Raw genomic sequence first — 19,609 nt, 5'->3', positions numbered from 1 at the left:
AAAATGTCGTCCCTTGTAAGTGCTTTCTTTAAAAAAAAATAAAAAATAAAAAAAATAAGAGAGGAGAGAGAGAGAGAGAGAGAGAGAGAGAGAGAGAGAGACAGAGAGAGAGAGAGAGAGAGAGAGAGAGAGAGAGAGAGAGAGAGAGAGAGAGAGAGAGAGAGAGAGATCTCCACTGGCACATTTCTATAATGAAAAGGCAAAAATGAGTTAAAAAAAATACTCCAAATTGTTGCTCTACGAGCCCAAGTCCACCAAATTTGACGACATAGGGTTCAGTATGGAGTCGTGGTGCATCGGGTGGTGGTGGTGATGGTGATGATGGTGGTGGTGCACCGGATTGCCGCCTCCTCCTGGCCCGCCGCCCACAGGCACCGGGATGGCGCTGGGCCCGGGCGGGGGAGCAAGGCCGTGCAAGGGGACCAGCTGACCGCCGCCCGATCCGAGTAGCAGCGTCGGGCTCGAGGACGTGTGGTGATCGGGTGTGCCCGCCGGCGTCTTGTCGTCGTCTGAGCTTCCCAAAAGAGTTTTAGTTCCATTCAGGGAGGAAGTCAGAGAATTGCTGTTATTGTTGTTGCTGTTGTTTGAGTTTTCATTGTTTTCCCTGCAAGCAGATAAGTGTGGTAAATACTTTGGAACGTTTAAAAAAGACTGAACAAAACGTATCCATCTCGTGAACACTAGTGCAAAAATAATATTACAATTATTGAATACATGTCAAGTACGAGCATGCTCTCACTACTTCTGAAATAATGGAAGACGCAAATTAGACATTTTACAGTGTTTCAACGCAATCATCACCCCTAACAAATCACATTCATTTATTCACCTAATAATGCATGCATGTTGTTTTGGGGGTGGAAAGTTTTGTCACGGCTCGTAAATTTTCATCGACTGTAGTAAGACGTTATACATATTTCAAATAACATAAAAATAGGTATACTCAAAGTGAAAACATGTATTTTATATTAGATTTTTACCTTACATAATTAAATGAAATCAATACATTTTAAAAAGAAAGATCATGCACTGATTTTTTTTAAAGAAAAAGATTGTATATTTCATTCAGCTATCAATTCTTCCATGTTATTTATAGTACTTACAAAATAAAGACTGCAATAATATTTTTTGCAACAAAAAACTATATATTTAGCGTATACTTTATGATGACATGTTTTAATGAGATTTAGGTTTGGATTGGGTTTAAAAAGTAGTTTTTAGAAGGGACAAATGAAAAGTTGTCCCCTCATTCACATGGTTACTCTGTGTGCGCTGTGTAAGACATGATTTATTTGCAGCTTTCAGCCTCGAATTAGTGGCCAGGGGGTGAAAGAAGACACCGAGCAACACCTGACAGCAACATGTCTTCCTTCACTTGGAAAGCACACACACAAGTTAAAAATGTTTTCTTGTGGTGATCGGCAGGATACATAGAAATATTGTTTTCCCCCCTTCTCTCTATATCTTCTGCTTGCCAAAATTATATAGGACACGTGTGGTTATTAAACCTAAAAGATACGTTTTAGTTATATGTTTATCACGAGCAGTGTGTCCAGTTATTTCGGTTTCTTTCATTCCCTGCAATTCAATAAGATCATTTAATTTCTCATAGAAAGCTTCAGTGGAGTGTCTTTGAAACTTATTGGAAATAACTTATATTTTTAGTCTTACAGAGAGAATGCATGACTCAAACTTACCAATATTGTTATGATACTGACATGAACACACACACTAACACACACACAAACACACACGCACGTATAAATTATTTACTTAATTTCTCTCATTTATTCTCAAAGTAATGAAAAAGCACAATCACTTAAAAATAAAAGTCTATATATTTCCAAAGTATTATTAAAACAAAGCTGAATGTGGTTATGTTTTTGGGTAGTGTTCTTTTTGGCAAAGGCAGCATTGCAGCTATGTCATGTTAAAAGAAAATTGTACAATTATTCAGTTGACTGTTGGGAGTAGTAATTGAATTTCCTATATGGCAGGGTTCCTAAATTAATGGTCAGACCCAAAATAGTCCCAAGTGAGCTTTTCTAGCAATTGTTGTTATGGGTATTACAAAAGGGAATGTACAGTAAATGTTTTTTGATGTTTGTGCAATAGATGTGGCTATTATGAAAATTTCGGAGTCATTTAGCGATTCATTTGTGATGGGGTCCTAAATTTAGAGTGAATACCCAAAATAGGTTGGGCAGATTTTATTGGAATCTCATGGAGTGGTAAAATATTATTTATATTATTTCAATATTACTAATGCAGATCTTGCAATTGAGATCCTTTATGTCAGACACATCAAGTATATATGATACATTATATATATATATATATATATATATATATATATATATATATATATATATATATAACAACTGTTTATTATTTATTAAAATAAAAGTTTGTGACACGTTATAGGTAAAAATTCAAAATCGCAATTTCTGCACATTTAGGGGTCAACGTAAAAGGTTTGCATTATTATGAAGATGCTTCCAAACGGTGATGGTGAAATATAAATATAATAAATATATCATACTGTACGCAGATGTTGCCAGGTGTCCTCAAAGTTAGGCAAACTTAAACTTATTTTTCTGATCATTATCAGAATACGGTTTGATGTCAAGTGACGCAGTGTAGTAAGGCTTGATAAAGGCCTAAATTAGAAAATTGGATCTACAATGTCAAATGAAGCCATGGAAGCTTGCAAAGGCCAATTGGGTGCGCTCACCTCTCCTTGGCCTCAGCTGCGCGGTCCCTCTGCCGCCGGTTCTTGAACCAATTGCTGACCTGCGTGGTGGTGAGTCCCGTGGCCTCGGCCAGCTCTCGCTTCTCCCGCGGGGACGGGTAAGGGTTGTGCGTGTACCACTCGCGCAGCACGCTGCGACTCTTTTCCTTGAAGCAGTAGCTTGTCTCCTCGCCGTCCCAGATGGAGCGCGGCAGGGGGAACTTCCGGCGCACTCGGTACTTGCCGACGGCGCCCAGCGGCCGTCCGCGCAGCTTCTCCGCCTCGATGTAGTGCGCCTTGAGCCACAGCTGCTGCAGCTTGGGGTGGTTGTGCGCCGAGAACTGGTGGCTCTCCAGGATCTTGTAGAGTTCGCGGAAGTTACCTCGATGGAAGGCCACCACCGCCTTGGCTTTGAGCACGCTCTCGTTTTTGTGGAGGTGCTCGCACGCCGGCAGGGACCACAAAAAGCGGCCCAGGCGCTCGATATTGCCGCCCTGCTGCAACACCTCGCACACGCACGCCACTTGCTCCTGCGTGAAGCCGAAAGTCGGCAGCATGGACATGGTGGAGAAGCTCGTGGGAGACTTTGCAATCAGCGAGGAAAGCCCATGAGGTGACGCTCCACTCCAGCCATGAACCCCGAGGAAAAAAAACGGAGCCCACTTCTTTATCCAAAGTTGCCGAGAAAGTGTGGAAAAAAGTTGTTGCAGCCTTCCCCTCCTCCTCCGGCTTCTCCACGCTGGTGCGGGACTCCCTTTTAAAAATATTATTCCAAGCTGGCAAACACGCGCGGACGTGGAGTCTGATTGGTCGGTCACTCGAGCCCGGGGACGGCGCGGACGAGACAATAACCCGGCGTGGAATTATTCGCCATGGTGACGCTGTCAGTCAAAAAAAAAAGTAACCTGACGCGCGTGGAGGTGGAGGTAGCTTCCCGTCCATCACGCCCACCGCTGCAAATGTTGCGCACACGCACCTAAATCCTTTTAAAAAATGACGCTCACCTCACTTTGACAGACACCTGGAGGAGCCAAAGAGCGCGTGGCGACGGGCGCGCGCACGTGGGCTCTGCACAGAGGATTCACAGTGCGCACTAATCGATGAAAATGACGTTGGATGTTCATTTGAAAAAGAACCAAGACAGAAAAGGGCCGTGGATCTTGTGGAACTTTTCCAAATGGGGAAATGTGTCTTTCTGAAGTAATATTTACAGTGGCTGATTTCGTTTAATCATATTTTTCTATCACTGGTGCATATGAATTTACCACCAATTCCATATTTGCTGTCGGTTTTGACGATGTTTGGTGAGTTTAAATTTTGGTTAAAAATGCATTTTTACACTGTGCTGTGGTGAAAAAATAATAATTAGAGAGAATCAGTAAATACGTGAGAATCGAAAGAAAAGAAAATTAGACAAATATCTCAGCTACACCAGCATAATGTATCACATTTGACTTTATTAAATTCCAACAGCTGAATAAACAAGAGATGATATATAAAAAGTGGTTTACATTCTCATTTTCCACATTGTGTATTATATTAAAAAAAATTAAATAACAACAAAAATATGACAAGAATGTTTATGAATTACTAATAGTGGTGTAATTGTGCAGCACTGTGAGAGGTATCAAAAATAGTAAAATGATCAGCTACACATTCCAAATAAAAACACTCAAATAAATATATAACGTTGTTACAGAGGGGCACAATGAATATATAGTATGAGTTGAGCAGTAAATGTGCTTTCACAAAAAATTGAATAAATGTTAATAGTTCAATAAAATAACAATGTAAACTGAAAATTAAGAAAAAAAATCTGTTTTTATAAGTCGATATAACTGGAATTTAAAAAAAGAATCTTGCAAATGTCAAGCAACATGCTGCCCTAGCACAATTTTAGCCAGGCAAAGCATTAAGGAAATATTTTCTAATTTTCCTGGCATCCTGTTCAAAAATGTAAAACTCAACTATGATATATAACTTTCCAAATTCATTGGTCTAAATCATGTTTTACCTGCTGGACAATGCCCTACATTAATTTGTGTGCAGTGCCACGGAGCACCCCAGGGTGCTGTGCTGGAACCTCTGACAGTGTTTGTAAACATCTCCTGACCACAGATGAAGCCTGATCAGAACTCCTATAGAGGAATTATTACCAGTGCTGATGAACGCAGATCGTCTTTCCCCTAATAGGCTCGCCGCCTGTTTTCACAACCTCCCGCCGCTCGGCCCTCCGCCGCGACCTCCACTAATTCGGCTGATCGTTGCAAGATGTCGCCAAGGCGAACGCGAGATTGGGTGGACAAGGCTGGACGTTAGAAGACCCGCGGCAAGGGTTCCACCTGAGACGAGCGCCACAAGGAGCTGATGAGGAACATTCTTGAAGGACGGACATTCCCAACGCTGGCTCGTTATTAAAGCCAGAAGCTCGGTGTCCATACCGGTTAGTGGGACGCCAATGACGGCCCGGCCAATAATTGTTTGTTTACATCTATCCTATTACCTCTGAGGCCAAGAGGAGATGAAACCATCTTTACAGACTCAGACCTATGAGCTTCGAGGTGGATGCTTTGAACAGTCAGAGACTTGGAAAAAAAGTAGAAAAACAGTCAAAGAAGTCAAACATCAATTTCAGATTGTATTGTTATACATCTAGATGTTCTGCCTAAAAGATTCTGACATTTTGCAACAGGATTGTAATAGTTTTGACAGGAAAAAAAGGAAACATGTATAACATAGGAAAATGGGAAATTTACGTTCAAATATGGATTCAGTGGCATCATGAACTACAGTTTCATTTGTTTTGTGAACATGCTGATAACTCAAGAACATTTATATCTCACAACTTTGTTCTCTATTTAAATGAATGGAAATGCCATCAATATATTTGAGGCCCCAAAACATTGAGTAATATAATTCTGATAAGAAAAATAAACAAAAATAAATTTTGCAGTAAAAAAATCATACAATAAGTACAATGTAAATAATCAATTTTTATGGATTTTTTTAGTGCTTCATTGAAAGCCATTAAATATAATATACTACACAAATTAAATATAAACACAGTTTCACAACTCTCTCAGCCACCTGCAGTATTAGAAGTCATTTTACTCAAAGAGTACAGAATGTATGGTTGGATGTATTTTTTTATTGTCTGTCTACATGTGTTGCTCCGCCTTTTGTGTTGAAATATTTGTTGCCTGGGTGAGTCATTCATACTTCAAGGCATCATTGTGCTTTGTCGATTTACGTGATTCATAAACATGAGACAATGAAGTACATCCATGTATAACAAAACTAGGCATCTCAGCATCGCACTGGCAGCAACAAGTGTCTGTTTCCTACAACACCGAGAGTTGTTGCTGTTGAGGTCAATCCTCTCCATCCATCTCCATTTTTATTTTTAGCAATCTCACACTGTGCTCCTTATTGGACCGGCTTCAATTCAGGCCACTTCTCAATTTCATACAGAAATTTCTCACTTGCTAAGCCTTCATAGACAAAGGTGACCTCAGAGCTGCCTTTTGTCAAGAATTCTCTAAAACTACAACTGTCCATTTTTGCCTGCAAGTCGGAGGAACTTACGCACCATATGACAACATTTGAAACAATAATAAACCCACGCTTAATACTTTGTTGTGTGTGTTTATGAGAGGTAAGTGAGTGGTCACAACAAGAAGTTCCATTTGAGTCTTCACTAATTCTGATGTAGACTCAAAAGTTCAAGTAAAGCAAAACACATAAGAGATTTGCTCTGTTCAAACCTTGTTGCCCATTTTTCCATGTGGAAATATCATACAGGGATAAAACCTTATAAACCATTCCATGTTAGCATTTAAACATTAGAAACTTGCTATTATTAGTGTTGCCTCCCCTCCTGTTTTTTCTTATTGACATCTATTTCAGATATAACTGAATAGTCTAGGACGGTACCTGCCATTCTCCAAGTCCCAATTTTCTCCAAGTTCCACTTTTACCAACCTAGATGGGAAAACATTCAACAACAAAATTAAAGGTAAATGCACAATACATAAGTGCTACCTGAAAGCTGCATGACTACTTCTATTGGAATTTCTGGGGGCATTTTACGTTCAAATTGGCAATTTTATGATTTGATGGGCAACAAAACTTCATTGTATTTAAGCATGCATGGTATTTAACAAGAAATATCCTATCTTTTTAGGCTGAAAAACCTGCTGGCCACCATGTTGAGATCAGATAAAGGTCCAGCAGCACAGCATCAAAGTCACCAGAAGGTTGCGACACGTAACTGGATCATGATAACCAATTGCTTCTGATCTTGGTACATTGAAAATAGCTATTAAATGGCTCTTTGGGGCCAGGAACATGCGGGACGAGTTAGGCTCCTGGCTTTGAAGGCGCTGGAAAAGAAACGCCGACAACGATGGCCACAATGTTGTTACAGCGGTGGCTATCAGCTCGGCAAAGGAACTTGTTTTGGAAAGTTAACGTGGCGGAGAGGAGTGTGGATTTGATGTGTGGTTTTTCACTGCCAGTTATTTCCTCTCAGCAAACATGGCGTGGCCGGAGCAAAGGCTCCTGGCTGCTGATAATGACAGCTCTGCGATGATGGCGTGGAAGAAAGGCCCCTTGTGACTGGAACATATATTTATTTACATTTTTGAGGGTGGTTTGTATTAAAAATGCTTTCTACGGGTCACCAAAGAGTCTAACATTACTTTGTGTGTCAAATGCTTTTGATCTGCAACACTGGGAAGTTCTGGTGTGAAGAGGTGTATGATGAGCTTTGTAATACCTATAGAACAAGGGTGTCAGACTCGGGTTGGTTCGCGGGCCACTTTAACGTCAACTTGATTTCACGTGGGCCGGACCATTTTAGATATAATATTTAGATTTTTTTTATAAATGGATTAAAAGAACTGGAAATAAAGGCCCTGAATATTCATTTTTTTAATAGATGTAAAACAATGTTTATTTCAGCTTTTTAAAAATATATTTTTAGATTTTACAAAATAATTTTTGAACTAAAAACACATAAAAAAATTACAATTATTGATTTAAAAGGGGGAAAATCAGGAAATTTAATATACATCTGTACTCTTCATTTTAATTTCATCCTAAAACAGAAAGTCGGCACTCATGATTTACTTTCCCGGGCCACACAAAATGATGCGGCGGGCCAGATTTGGCCCCCGGGCCGCCACTTTGACACATGTGCTATAGAAGGTTATTTTTTTTTCTCATTCATTGATTGTGTTTGAATGGGCTTTGTTTTCGTTTTTTTTTTCAGTCGGTGTGTGCCATTTCAGTCCACCTTTTTAATGGTGTTGAGTAAATTAAAAAGCCTGGAAGAGGCACTGATAGATACTATTATTTATTTACTGTAAAGAGGGCAAAACAGCAGAGGTGCCATATTTTCATGATTTCAAATAGTGTGAAAGAAATAAAAAAAATGGAGGAAAAAAAGCTTGCTGCTACCTTTACATATACTGCATATAAAAAGTATTATTTGATGATGTTTGCATGATACAAAATGTTTCTCCTGAGGGTACATATGTGGGGGGCAGAGGGAATGGATGTAGAACAACAGTACATTACAGTCTTCTGACAAACTTCCAATTTCTCAAACCTGCTTTAACTAAAGACCGAAAAACAAGCCAATTTAAAGTGTGGGGCATTATTAAAATGTGATAATTTAATCAAATAAATACTAAGGTGATGATTTTTTTGCCACCTGTTAACAAAACTAAACACGTCTCATTTGGCAAAACAAAGGCCATGAAAAACATTACAAATGTGATTGAATTGTGACAATATTCTAGTGAACCTTTTAATTCGCATACACCATTTTAAAATCCGAGCATGGAAGAAACATCTTTCTCCATTGCCACGCCCTCAAATATAAAATTAGAATCTAAATTTCAGAAAACCTTCCTGGGCTATAGGATCCATATACTGTACATGTGCATTGTAGAGTCTGCCACATCATTTAATGCGTTCCCCTCATACAGTATTCTTTCTTTCTTTTAAGTCATGCATCAGGAAGGAATTTATTTAAACAAAAACAAGTAAGCAATTATTAACGTGCTAATGCTAAAATTTGTACCCATCCCTGCGTGCTGGGCTTTTTATGGCCTGGCGGTATTTTGACTTGAAACGTGGCCGTGACCTGGTGTCATGGGCCATATGGCCATAAATAGTTGTCAGATAGAGTCAGTAGTGCACAGACACAGCTTTGGGGAACCTCTCGAGGTACATCGCCACAAAGCCGCAAGGCATTCTTGGATAGAGTGGCAGATGTTTGGTTTGGGAGTACTTCTTTATAGTGTCACAAGAACACTGCTTTTCTATCTATGAGAACCCAGTAAAGGAGTAATCCTGGTTCAACTTGGTTTTGGTTTCCTGAATCATACCACCAAAGAAACTTACTGCAATGCAGTTCATGCAGCAATTGTGAAAGTATAAGTGGAGAGTAATAGAAATAGTTAAACTTGATTGACGTATACATATATATATACTGACATAAAACAACGAAGGAATTTTGTATTATATCTTCTCGAATCGTCCGTCTTGGACCAGTTTTCCTGCATTGTGGCTTACACTGAACAAGACCACCATGTGACATTATGATGAGCATCGCGAGCTCGGGGCAATCCAGACTTTTCGGATCAGTTGTGGAGGTCAAATCCAGCGAAAGCTGCCGCGGAAAGGTCTGAGGGGGCTTGAGGGGCTTGGGCGGGAGTAAGATGATCTTTCCTCCCGAGCAAAGAGAAGGGATTACTGTCTATTTGCTTCCAAATTGCAATAATAGTCTAACTCTCTTATTCTACAAGGCCACCCGCACATGTGCAGTTGAGACAACCGGCAATACATTTTCTTTACATCCATTTTTATTGAGAAACATAAAAACCCTAGCGATTCACGACTATTCAGGGTGCATCATACTTCTTGCCCAAAGTCAACTCTAATGAGGACGAAAGATATTTTGCTGTCCAAAAAAAATGACGTCCTTGGCAAAGGATTTATCCTGAAAAAGCAGTTGGAAATTTGCATAATGTGCCTGTGTAAAAACATAGTAGTTTGACCTAATTGCTTGGCCAGCATGCAGGAAAAGTTAGAACCGTGTAGAAGTAGTAAGAACTTGTATGTGTGAGGTCTCTGTATAATTCCATCACATGAATACACAGTTTTGAAACTCAACCCTTTTTGGACGCACACTAATTCTTTTTGATGTTATCATCGTGTCGTGCCTGCGAGGCCAGCAGATGGCTAATCCGGTTGCGGTGTCTGGTCGCGGGCCGCTCATCCTAACGAGGGAATAATTTCATAAGAAGGGCTCGAAATTCATCACTGGTTGGAAAAAAGCCATCGTGCTAACAGACACGTTTGCTCTCTGGTTGGCTCTCAATGTGCTTTTATGTGCATGTGCGAGTGCCAGTAGCAACGAGGCTCAGCCGAGCTAATTGACGGGTCATTAATGGAGAATTTACACCTTTGGGTCAGGTCAAAACCAATCATAGCTCTCCATGCAGCTGCAGTCAACCCACAGCTGTTTCCTTCCAGACCTTCTCTTTATTTACACCTTTCTTTTGTCTCGACGAGGCGATGATGAAGAGGCCCTTGACCCAAAAGAGAGAGAGATGAAAATGAAACGCTCGTAAATTTTGGGACTCGGCTGTAAAAATGTGGTAGCCGACCACATGGGGACACAACTGGCCCCTGAAAAGATGAAATTATTTACTGCTCAGCGGGAAGTCGCAGACGAGCCTTCAACAAAATATACATCTATATAAGTAAAAAAAGGAAAGTAAAAAAAGCCTAGGAGCAATTTATGTCATCCTTGTCCAGTTTCCTCTCAACAAACCTTTGGGGTCAGAAAGTTAGTATGGGATAGACACACAAATACAAAGAGTAGTGTAGCAGGTTGAAGGGAGGTAGTTGGGGTTGTTGCAGTGAGAGTCGTATTTACATCAGCCGGTGTAGTATTATCAATAAAAGCCGAGAGGACAGCAGGCCCGCATAACTCACAGCAGACAGGCAGGCAGGCAGGCAGCTGTTCAGAGTTCATCTTCTTCTGTCACAACCCAAGGCAGGCAAAAACGGCAAAGTTGGTATATAAAATGAAAATTCGTCTGAAGAAAAAAAAACCTGCTTTGGGTGAAAAATAATTCCAGATGGTCATTCATCGATACTAGGATTTATTACACATAAAATAAAGTGCATTACATCTTACTGTTGAATATGATATTATTATATTTGGACGGTTGAGCTTGACTGGTTGAAAGGTCTGCACTAAAATTAGTGAACGTCTTAGTTTTGGTTTTATTTTGAAAAAAAAAGGAATTTTCTTTACTACTTAAACTTACACTAGAGCGCATACAATGTGTTGATAACTCCCTGCTACCAACTGGGTTTATGTTTCATTTTGCGGGAGAGCTCTTCACGTCTTGACATCCTTGCCCTGACCTTTGAGGAGTACTGTCAAAATGTGCCACTGATCAGCTTCATCACACAACCACCATGACCAGCACCCAATCGAGCCATATCTTGTTTAAAGGGCAACAGTCGGGGTGGACTTAATCATGATGTGTACGATTAATGGAATACTCTTAACAGTCTTAACAGCTTTGTGGTCTGATTAAACAACATTGTGTGGTTTGGTCAATAGTATAATACTTAATTGTATTCTACAGTACTTAACAAAAAATGCATTCGGGCACCTAAACTTTTTTCACCATTACAGTCCCACATTTGCAGTGACTTTATCTGTCTTTGAATTTGGCATATATGATATTCTTACATTGCTCAGATACATTTGAGTTAATAAACTTTTACGTGTTTTATCCAGCACAGAAACATACAGTAAGTGTGCAACTCATTTTGGGCCGCAGTGTAATAAACATTACATTGGCATCTGGCCTAGTGGTACAATTGGCAAGCAAGCCAATTTTACCCCAGCGTCAGATAGTTTGCGTTTTGAGCCATAATTTCAATGAAAGAGTAACATGAATGCCAGTACTTTATGTGTTGCATAATGTCAATAGTGTGCGTGTGATCACTCGTGTGCCAAGCTAAGACTGGAGCGCTCGTGTATCAATTGCTAAATGGAGGAAGTGAAATCAGATACTTAAAGACTGAAATTGGCTTCTAACAACACACATGGAGTTCTAAAGTTCTCTAATAGCCAATAGCCAAGTCAGAATGCTTGTTCCACCGCTCAGCTCCCAAACACACAAGTATACTCACATACAAAGACATAAACAGCAGATAGCCCACGCATTATAGACACCCAAATAAAAGTTCCTGATTTTTTTCTGCAGTCGTCTTCATAACTAGAGCCGCTTTAAACTAAATAAATAAAATTCAGGGTAGGCTGGTTGAGCACCTCTCACCTTTATCTCAGATTTGGTACACTTAGGATTTTTTTTTAAATTTAATGGTGCTGTAATGGAGTTCTCCAATTTGTGCATGAAATTAAGATTCTAAATGTTTAAAATTCCACTGAAAACATGGAAATGCCTGATTCCATGACTCTATGGTCTATGTGAAAACGACAAATAGTTATGTTGTTAAATGTCATGGATCCATTATGTCCACACAGTGAGTCACACACATGTAAAGTGCATTGTTTTCCTGTTTATCATAATGAGGTATAGTTTTTCTATGGTTCAGCAGAAATATAGAAAGCATCTTCAAGTCAATTTTGACATTTTAGCACACTTTTGGTAAATTTGGTAGATAACCCTGAAAGCTTTATTCCTGTGTACCTCAGCACATTTTTCCTCGTATGAGCATTTCAGGTAATTGCAGCAATTCCCAAAGCTGTGCGTCTGCAATCAAAACAAGGTTGACTTTGGTCAGAAGAAAGCTTTTAAGGAAGCGTCCGAGGCGAGTTAGGGGTACTGGTGTCGATGGTAATGTAATCAACGCTCACATTTACCTGCCTCTCACCTTTCCTGCCACCACAATCTAAAGGGGGCTAGTCAAAGCAGTTTGTTTGTGCAAACAACTTTTTTCCCACCTCTTCCAAAGTGAAATATCTGGTGTTGCGCTTGGGTACTTTGTACGTGTGTGTACTCAGTCGGTGTACGCCGCCCTTGCCAGAACTAGCACTTCGCCTTGGAAAAACGGGCTCGCATTTTAGTCAGACATGCGGCTCAGACAGACAGGGCAAAAAGAAAAGTAGCCTCCAAGAGAAACAGAAAACACTCACTCTCCGATGTGTGGTCAAAAAAAAAGAAAAAAAAGGTGACGAGTGAGGCTGCTGGACCGTCGCCTGGACCGGCGGAGAGGAGTTGGGTTGAAACATACCTGCCCGGGACCGCAACCTTTCAAAAGCAGCCAGCTGCAGAGGCACAACTGGCCAGGATGCAGGAGAAGGGTAACATGAAGCTGCAAAGACAGGAAGACAGATGAAGAGCATCAGAGACGAGGAGGCGTTACGGAAAAGCCAGTGAGGAACAAGGTCAAGCTCAGAAAAGGAAATAGGATACAAGATACGTCCTCTTTGCATTGAACCAGCGCTGTGCAGGAAAGTTGACGTTGGACAAACTGTTGGATGAATCCATTTGTGTTTGCCATAAAGCCTCCAAAAAGACTCACCCAGCCCCGAAGGAACTTGTTAATAACTTGTCCGTATAAAGCTAGGTTTAGGATAGAAGGTGGGGAGCAGTGGATTGAATACGGTGAAAACGCTGTCACGTTGAGATACATTTTGCCATCTACTTGTATTTTGTCTACCCAAAACCACCTGGAGTTTGTCCCATGACTTTGTCACGCTCAAGTCGCGTTCAATATGCTGCCATCGATGTACGGCTTAAAGGGTCCTCATTTCAGCATATAAGAACTCCACTTTGAACTTTTGATAATGTAAGCGACACATTTTCTTATCGGTTAAAGAGGATCACTTATGGCTGAATTTGACTTAATGCCCATCTTGTATTTATGTATAAAGTTTTTGGACATTTATGGTTTTCGACCAAAGAGCGTAATTCTTTATTAGTTCAATTCTTTGTGACTGCTCACCTCTGATGGGAGGTTTGGTGGGGCGAAGTTCAGAGGTAAGGATAAGGACATAGTCTTTGCTTTTGGGGGATAGGGGTTAGGGGCCAATGTCAGAGCTGAGTACTTCAACTTGTATTTAAAGGCGAGGTTTCAGGAGAGCAGTATTTGCTCTCCGAACCCTTTGATCAAACCCAACGAATTTGGTGAATAAGTTCAAAGGGTACAGTGGAGGTTGGCGCATGCTGGATTCTGGGATTTGAAAAACAAACAAACTTCATTTTCTGATTTCAAAAGTCTCACGGAAGGAGAGTATGAAAGTTGCAGGGTCGAGTACTGTAATGATTCAATTTTAGGGTAGTCAGTGAATGAAGAAAAATGCGGACAAGACCTCAGTTTCAAGTACAAAAGTCTTAAAGTAGGCAATAGGCACGCATTTGCACTCAGATGTACTCACAGCGAGTAATGTGATCTGCTGCGCTACCAAGTGACGAGTAAAGTGAGACCTTCCTGTAATCAAAAGAAACGTCACGCTACAATAAAGGCAGTTTAGTGGCCGCGGGGCTGGATACTGCTGTTGGAATGAGGAACTGAAAATGAAACAAAAAAAGAGTTGAAAAAGGTGGAATAAAATGGCTAGTGTCAACGTCTAACATGACAGCAGCAACACCTAAAACATTTTTTTTGTTAGCTTCTCTGAAAAAAAACTACATCGAAAGATGGACGGACAGAAATAAAGAGAGAGAAAGAAGGAAAAAGTCAGATAGATGAATGACATGTCTTGGGCCAATAAGGCTTTCGCATAGTGACAGGAAATAGAACAATAACCAGAAAGACAGGTGACATACTATGCTTGTATTATCCTTTTGAAAATGAATTTCAAAATCTAAAGAATAGACTTGAGATAGGGTTCAGCACCAGCTTTGTAGGTCTGCAAGACAGCTCTGGGATTTGTGAGCCACGGCCAGGATATATCTGACAGGAAGCTTTAAGCTTCACTTTGCAGACCGGTTGATTTTAGGCGAAGTAGAAGTAAATAAAAGAAAGAAGGAGGTATGTGAATGTCCTCAGCTTCTAGTTTTCACAGGATTTTGCCAGGTGGTGTCTGGATCCCACATGGTTCCTCGTCATCTCTTCCAGAGTGACATCAATCATGTCTACTCAGAACAGAAAAAAAATCGTATAATTCATTTGAGCCAGTGAAAAGAAAAGCAGTTTTGATTTCATCCAGGAGAGAGGACAGGATCTTGTCATTTCATTGTACATTTGCCAGCATTGTGCAAGTCTCTGATGGTGAAACGATAAATTACAGGAGGGGGGAAATAAGGCCTTACGTTATAACTAATCTGATTTTTCAAGCGGTATGACAGCATAAACACAAGAGATGGCAAACTATGTGGTTATGACAGATATTAGGTACAAGCTGTAAAATATCCTTAATGCAACTATTCTTCCTGTATATGTTCTTTTAACTAACAGACATTAATTGAACAATATGGTAATCTGGTTTTTAATTGTTGTCATTTGGATTACTTTGGAAGTGGTTTCTGATATTTGGAATCTCTTGTACTAACTGCTAAATAATTAGCATGAGTTAATTAGAATATAAGAAAAAGGAACCTACTGCACAAATAAAAAAATAACAATTTCAATAAGAAAAAGCTAACAAAATAAGCAAATATTTTTTTTAAAGTCACTTTTTAAAGGCATGCTTGAAGTGATTTGAAACGCTTTTCATTAAAGACACTTAAATGAGATTTCATTTTTTGCAATGATTCATGTATGTGCAGTAGGTTCAGATTAAGCAGTGTCCACAAGCCCCCCAATGGCTGGAACACACAGTGGATTGTTCCTCAGTGGCAGCCCCTCCACCATTCCTACTTAATTAAAGGTTAATTGCAGCAAATAAGCACAAATTTCTCTCTTTCGTCCACTGGAAGCAGCAAGAGCAGCAGCTTGTTTGTGCGAGCAAGCTCGCGGAGGAGATCTGGAATTTATCAACTTGTTCAGGAAATGAGAGCTGAGCTTTACCTAACCCAATGTGTGTGTGTGGGTGGGTGGGTCTATATGTGCTTCTACAAAACCAATATGTGGCACTTTGCACACTCCTAAGACACACACATGCACGCACTAGAACAGAATTTTTTCATTTTTAATCAAGAATATGATCCCTCATTCCATCTGGGCTTTCTGGGTTGGTGGCCTCTCAAACCCACACACACACACAGACAGAAAAATATATGCAAATACTGGAAACAATAAGCAGAGTGGTTGATGCAGAGACCACCGAGTGTACACTGGCTGTTGTTGGCACAAGTGACGTCCATGACAAATTTTATACAGAAGTGACTTATGAAAAGAGAAGAAGGAATGCTATGATTTCATTGAACAGCAAATGGGCTTCACTTCTAAAGCACTTAAAAAGTACTCAAAGTACTTCATTTATCTAGTAGGATTGTCATAAAACAAATAAAGCACAATCGTACCTTAACATATGTGTTGAAATCATCCTTTTAGCAAGCTCTTAACTCAATTCACGCCCAAATTCCCTTGTGCAATTGAACAAAAGACACATGATCTTTTTTGAAATTTTCTGCTACAAAAAATAGCCAGGGTTTGTATCATGTAAAGCACATGTGTCAAAGTGGCAGCCCGGGGGGCAAATCTGGCCCGCCGCATCATTTTGTGTGGCCCGGTAATGTAAATCATGAGTGCCGACTTTCTGTTTTAGGATCAAATTAAAATGTGTATAGATGTATTTTAAATTTCCTGATTTTCCCCTTTTAAATGAATAATAGTAATTTTTTAAATCAATTTTTTTCTGTGTTTTTAGTTCAAAAATCATTTTGTAAAATCTAAAAATATATAAAAAAGCTAAAATAAACATTGTTTTAGATCTATAAAAAACTGAATATTCAGGGCTTTTAATCCAGTTCTTTTAATCCATTTATATAAAAAAATCTAAATATTATATCTAAAATGATCCGGCCCACGTGAAATCAAGTTGACGTTAAAGCGGTCCACGAACCAACCCGAGTCTGACACCCCTTGATGTAAAGAAATACATTACACAAGTTTTTCATTCATTCATTTCCCAACTAACTATGCGCACCAGGCGGGGGACACCCTGAATTGGTGGCCAGCCAATTGCAGGGCACTAAAAGAAAAAAATAATTAAATAAAATTCAAACTAATTTAAAAAAAAATACCTTTGATAATGTGCATGTATAATGAGCCAGAGTATGAAGCTGAGTGGATATGCGCTACACTTTGACCACCCCAGATTTAGTGAGCAAATCTTTTAGCAAGTGTCCAAGTATAGTACATATATGTCTTGTGTTTGTGTCATAGGACAGAGGTCACGAAGATAACATTTGGAAGACCACCTGCCGGGAAGCTCAGTTTGCCCAATACAAAACCTCTCATCTAACCCCTCAATGCGTCTTGGCTGTGTTTGTGTGTGCGTGTGTACATTTTGTTAAGTTGAGCTGTGTACCTGCAGTGAATGGGGCGCAAACGTATTTGATTACTGATAAAAAAAAAGTCGCAATAAAAACCACATGCAGAAGAGGTGGTGAACATGTGAGAGTGTAAGTAAATCACATCAACACACATGGAAAAGATGAAAGCATTCATAAAATTATAATATAGAATAACTTTAACCCCAAAACATGGACAAAAAAATATTCTAGACAGTTATTCAATCATAAAATATAGATGAAGGCTGACCAACTGGGAAATCTTTTACTGATCATCATTCACCATGCCTACTAATTAATATATATGGGTCATTTTCACATAATTCAGCAAATAACGGTAAAGATATGGCCCTGGACTTTCCCTTTATGTGTTACAAAGTTATAAAAATTAATTACTACTGCTTTGTTTGCCACATATTATACTACATTTGGCACCAATTTTAAGAGAAATCTATTTGAGACACAAATACATTGAGAGCCAGTTTATGTTGAATTTGTCCACTCCGTTAGATGTCCAGAATCTAGTGTCACAGTTTATAGGAATGAAAAGTCGGGTTATGATTTATTTGTTTGTCTCTATTTAGAATGTGTTGTTTAGATTTGTTTCAATAGTATTTTCACTCAAGTTGTCTTTGAGAAAAATGCAAAAGAATTGCAACTGCAAACAGTTTTACTGATGTACCTTTCATATCAGTTAGTGTGTCTTTACCGTTATCACATGAGAAATACACCAAAAAATTCACAGTAAATACACCAGGTGGCTGGTGTGGGAGAAGTACCAGGATGTTGTCAGCCATATTGTCAACGCCAGCTAAGCAGAAGCCATGAGAATGAAACTAAAACCAAGGTAAGGACCATACCTGTGAAATGTCGTAACAATTCCATGTCTTTACCGATGTCCTAAAAACTTGGTGAACATAATTACTTTGCTTTTTAATGAACTGGGCATGGTGTATGCATGCAGAACACTATCATTTACTGAGTGCCAAGAAATACCATCTACCAATGTCAAAGGCTGAGGTGGAATGTTGTGTCTTTACCGTTAATAAATTTTGTCTTTACCGTTGTATGTTTAGAAACTGTGCTGTCTGCAAGAAATACATCAAAAAGATCTACAGGGATGGAACTGATGACATAAGGCAATCAAAGGAGCAAGTGTTATACCACGAATGGGAGAAGGGAGTAGAGACCAGAATGACAAATAATGGGCCAATTGATGTTGTTGTCATCCAGAAGAAAGAAAAATCTGTCACCATTGCGAAACTCTGTGATGACCTTGAGAAAGACCTTGTGGCTCTTATGGGGCACCAATATCGTATCATTCACCAGTACAAGGAGCTCAGACTAGTAAAATCCAGGTTAAATTTTAATTAATTATGTTTTCATTAAAGTTCCAGCTAAGATATTTCCAGGCAGTGCTAGTGTTGCTAATTAGAGATAATCAGAATGCTTGAATTGCATTTTGTAAATTATTCATTTTCTGAAAGTGTCTTTACCGTTATTTGCTGAATTATGTGAAAATGACCCATATATATATATATATATATATATATATATATATATATATATATATATATATATATATATATATATACGTTGATCATTTTTTTCCTATTCACTGAACTTCTTATATAGTTTTTTTCTCCTCAATAAATTAAATAAAACAATAAAAGAAAGCATAACAAAAAATAATAGCAACCAATACTTTATTTTAAGACATACCCTTCCATGAAAATCTAATTCTGCTGACAATTTTATCCATAACCAAGCTCAAAATGAATTTGCGACCTGCTTTGGGTTTAACATTTCTGCGGCATTTCGTCATTATTATTCTTGTGTAATTCATACTTGGTAATAATACAGAGTACAATACTATTGCCTTATGATAACATTAACATGTCAGAGAACATATTCAACTTGTATCTGAAGGCACTATCATAGAGTGTCTTTAACATCCGTGACAAAAGGAGGGTTAGATCTTTTTTGTCCCCCTTTCTTCCATAAAACAATAAAGTGGTCAAGTTATGAAGTGCTTTTGAAGTGGCTGAAAAGGCCAGTAAATTTAGGAAGCACCTTTGGGAGCCTGCTCAGTAGGGCAATGGCTTTTGCTATATATCATGTGGGTGTTTGTGTGTAGATGAGTCATGGAGGGGTGTGTGCATGTGTGTGTGTAAAGTTTCTAGCAAATCCCCATTTCATCGTCACGCTTATTTGTTGCCTTTGACATCAGGTTTCTCAGGGACACACTAAATCTCTCCAGACAAACTACATTAATGATATATGTGCACGATCTTGTGTTGCTGAGTGAGTGTGTGTGTGTGTGTGTGTGTGTGTGTATGAGAGAGAGAGAGAAAGAGAGAGAGTGTGTTATCATTTAACTGCTTAATGCTTCTAATTTTAGTGTCAAATAAAAAAG

General features: G+C 39.2%; 1 protein-coding gene across 1 annotated transcript; it reads right to left on the bottom strand.

The window, feature by feature from the left end:
* Window positions 1-237: 237 nt before the first annotated feature.
* Window positions 238-3,401, bottom strand: six2a (SIX homeobox 2a). The gene is made up of 2 exons (XM_077613310.1): window positions 2,735-3,401; window positions 238-604 (listed from the first exon to the last, which is right to left on the bottom strand). Exons 1-2 carry the CDS (start codon window positions 3,292-3,294, stop codon window positions 238-240), a joined length of 927 nt encoding a protein of 308 aa, XP_077469436.1. The 5' UTR covers window positions 3,295-3,401.
* Between the last annotated feature and the right edge of the window lie 16,208 nt (window positions 3,402-19,609).

This window comes from Stigmatopora argus, chromosome 11 (genome assembly GCF_051989625.1).
Source record: "Stigmatopora argus isolate UIUO_Sarg chromosome 11, RoL_Sarg_1.0, whole genome shotgun sequence".
In the NCBI taxonomy this organism is placed as follows: domain Eukaryota; kingdom Metazoa; phylum Chordata; class Actinopteri; order Syngnathiformes; family Syngnathidae; genus Stigmatopora; species Stigmatopora argus.
This window is presented reverse-complemented; position numbering and strand designations above follow the sequence as displayed.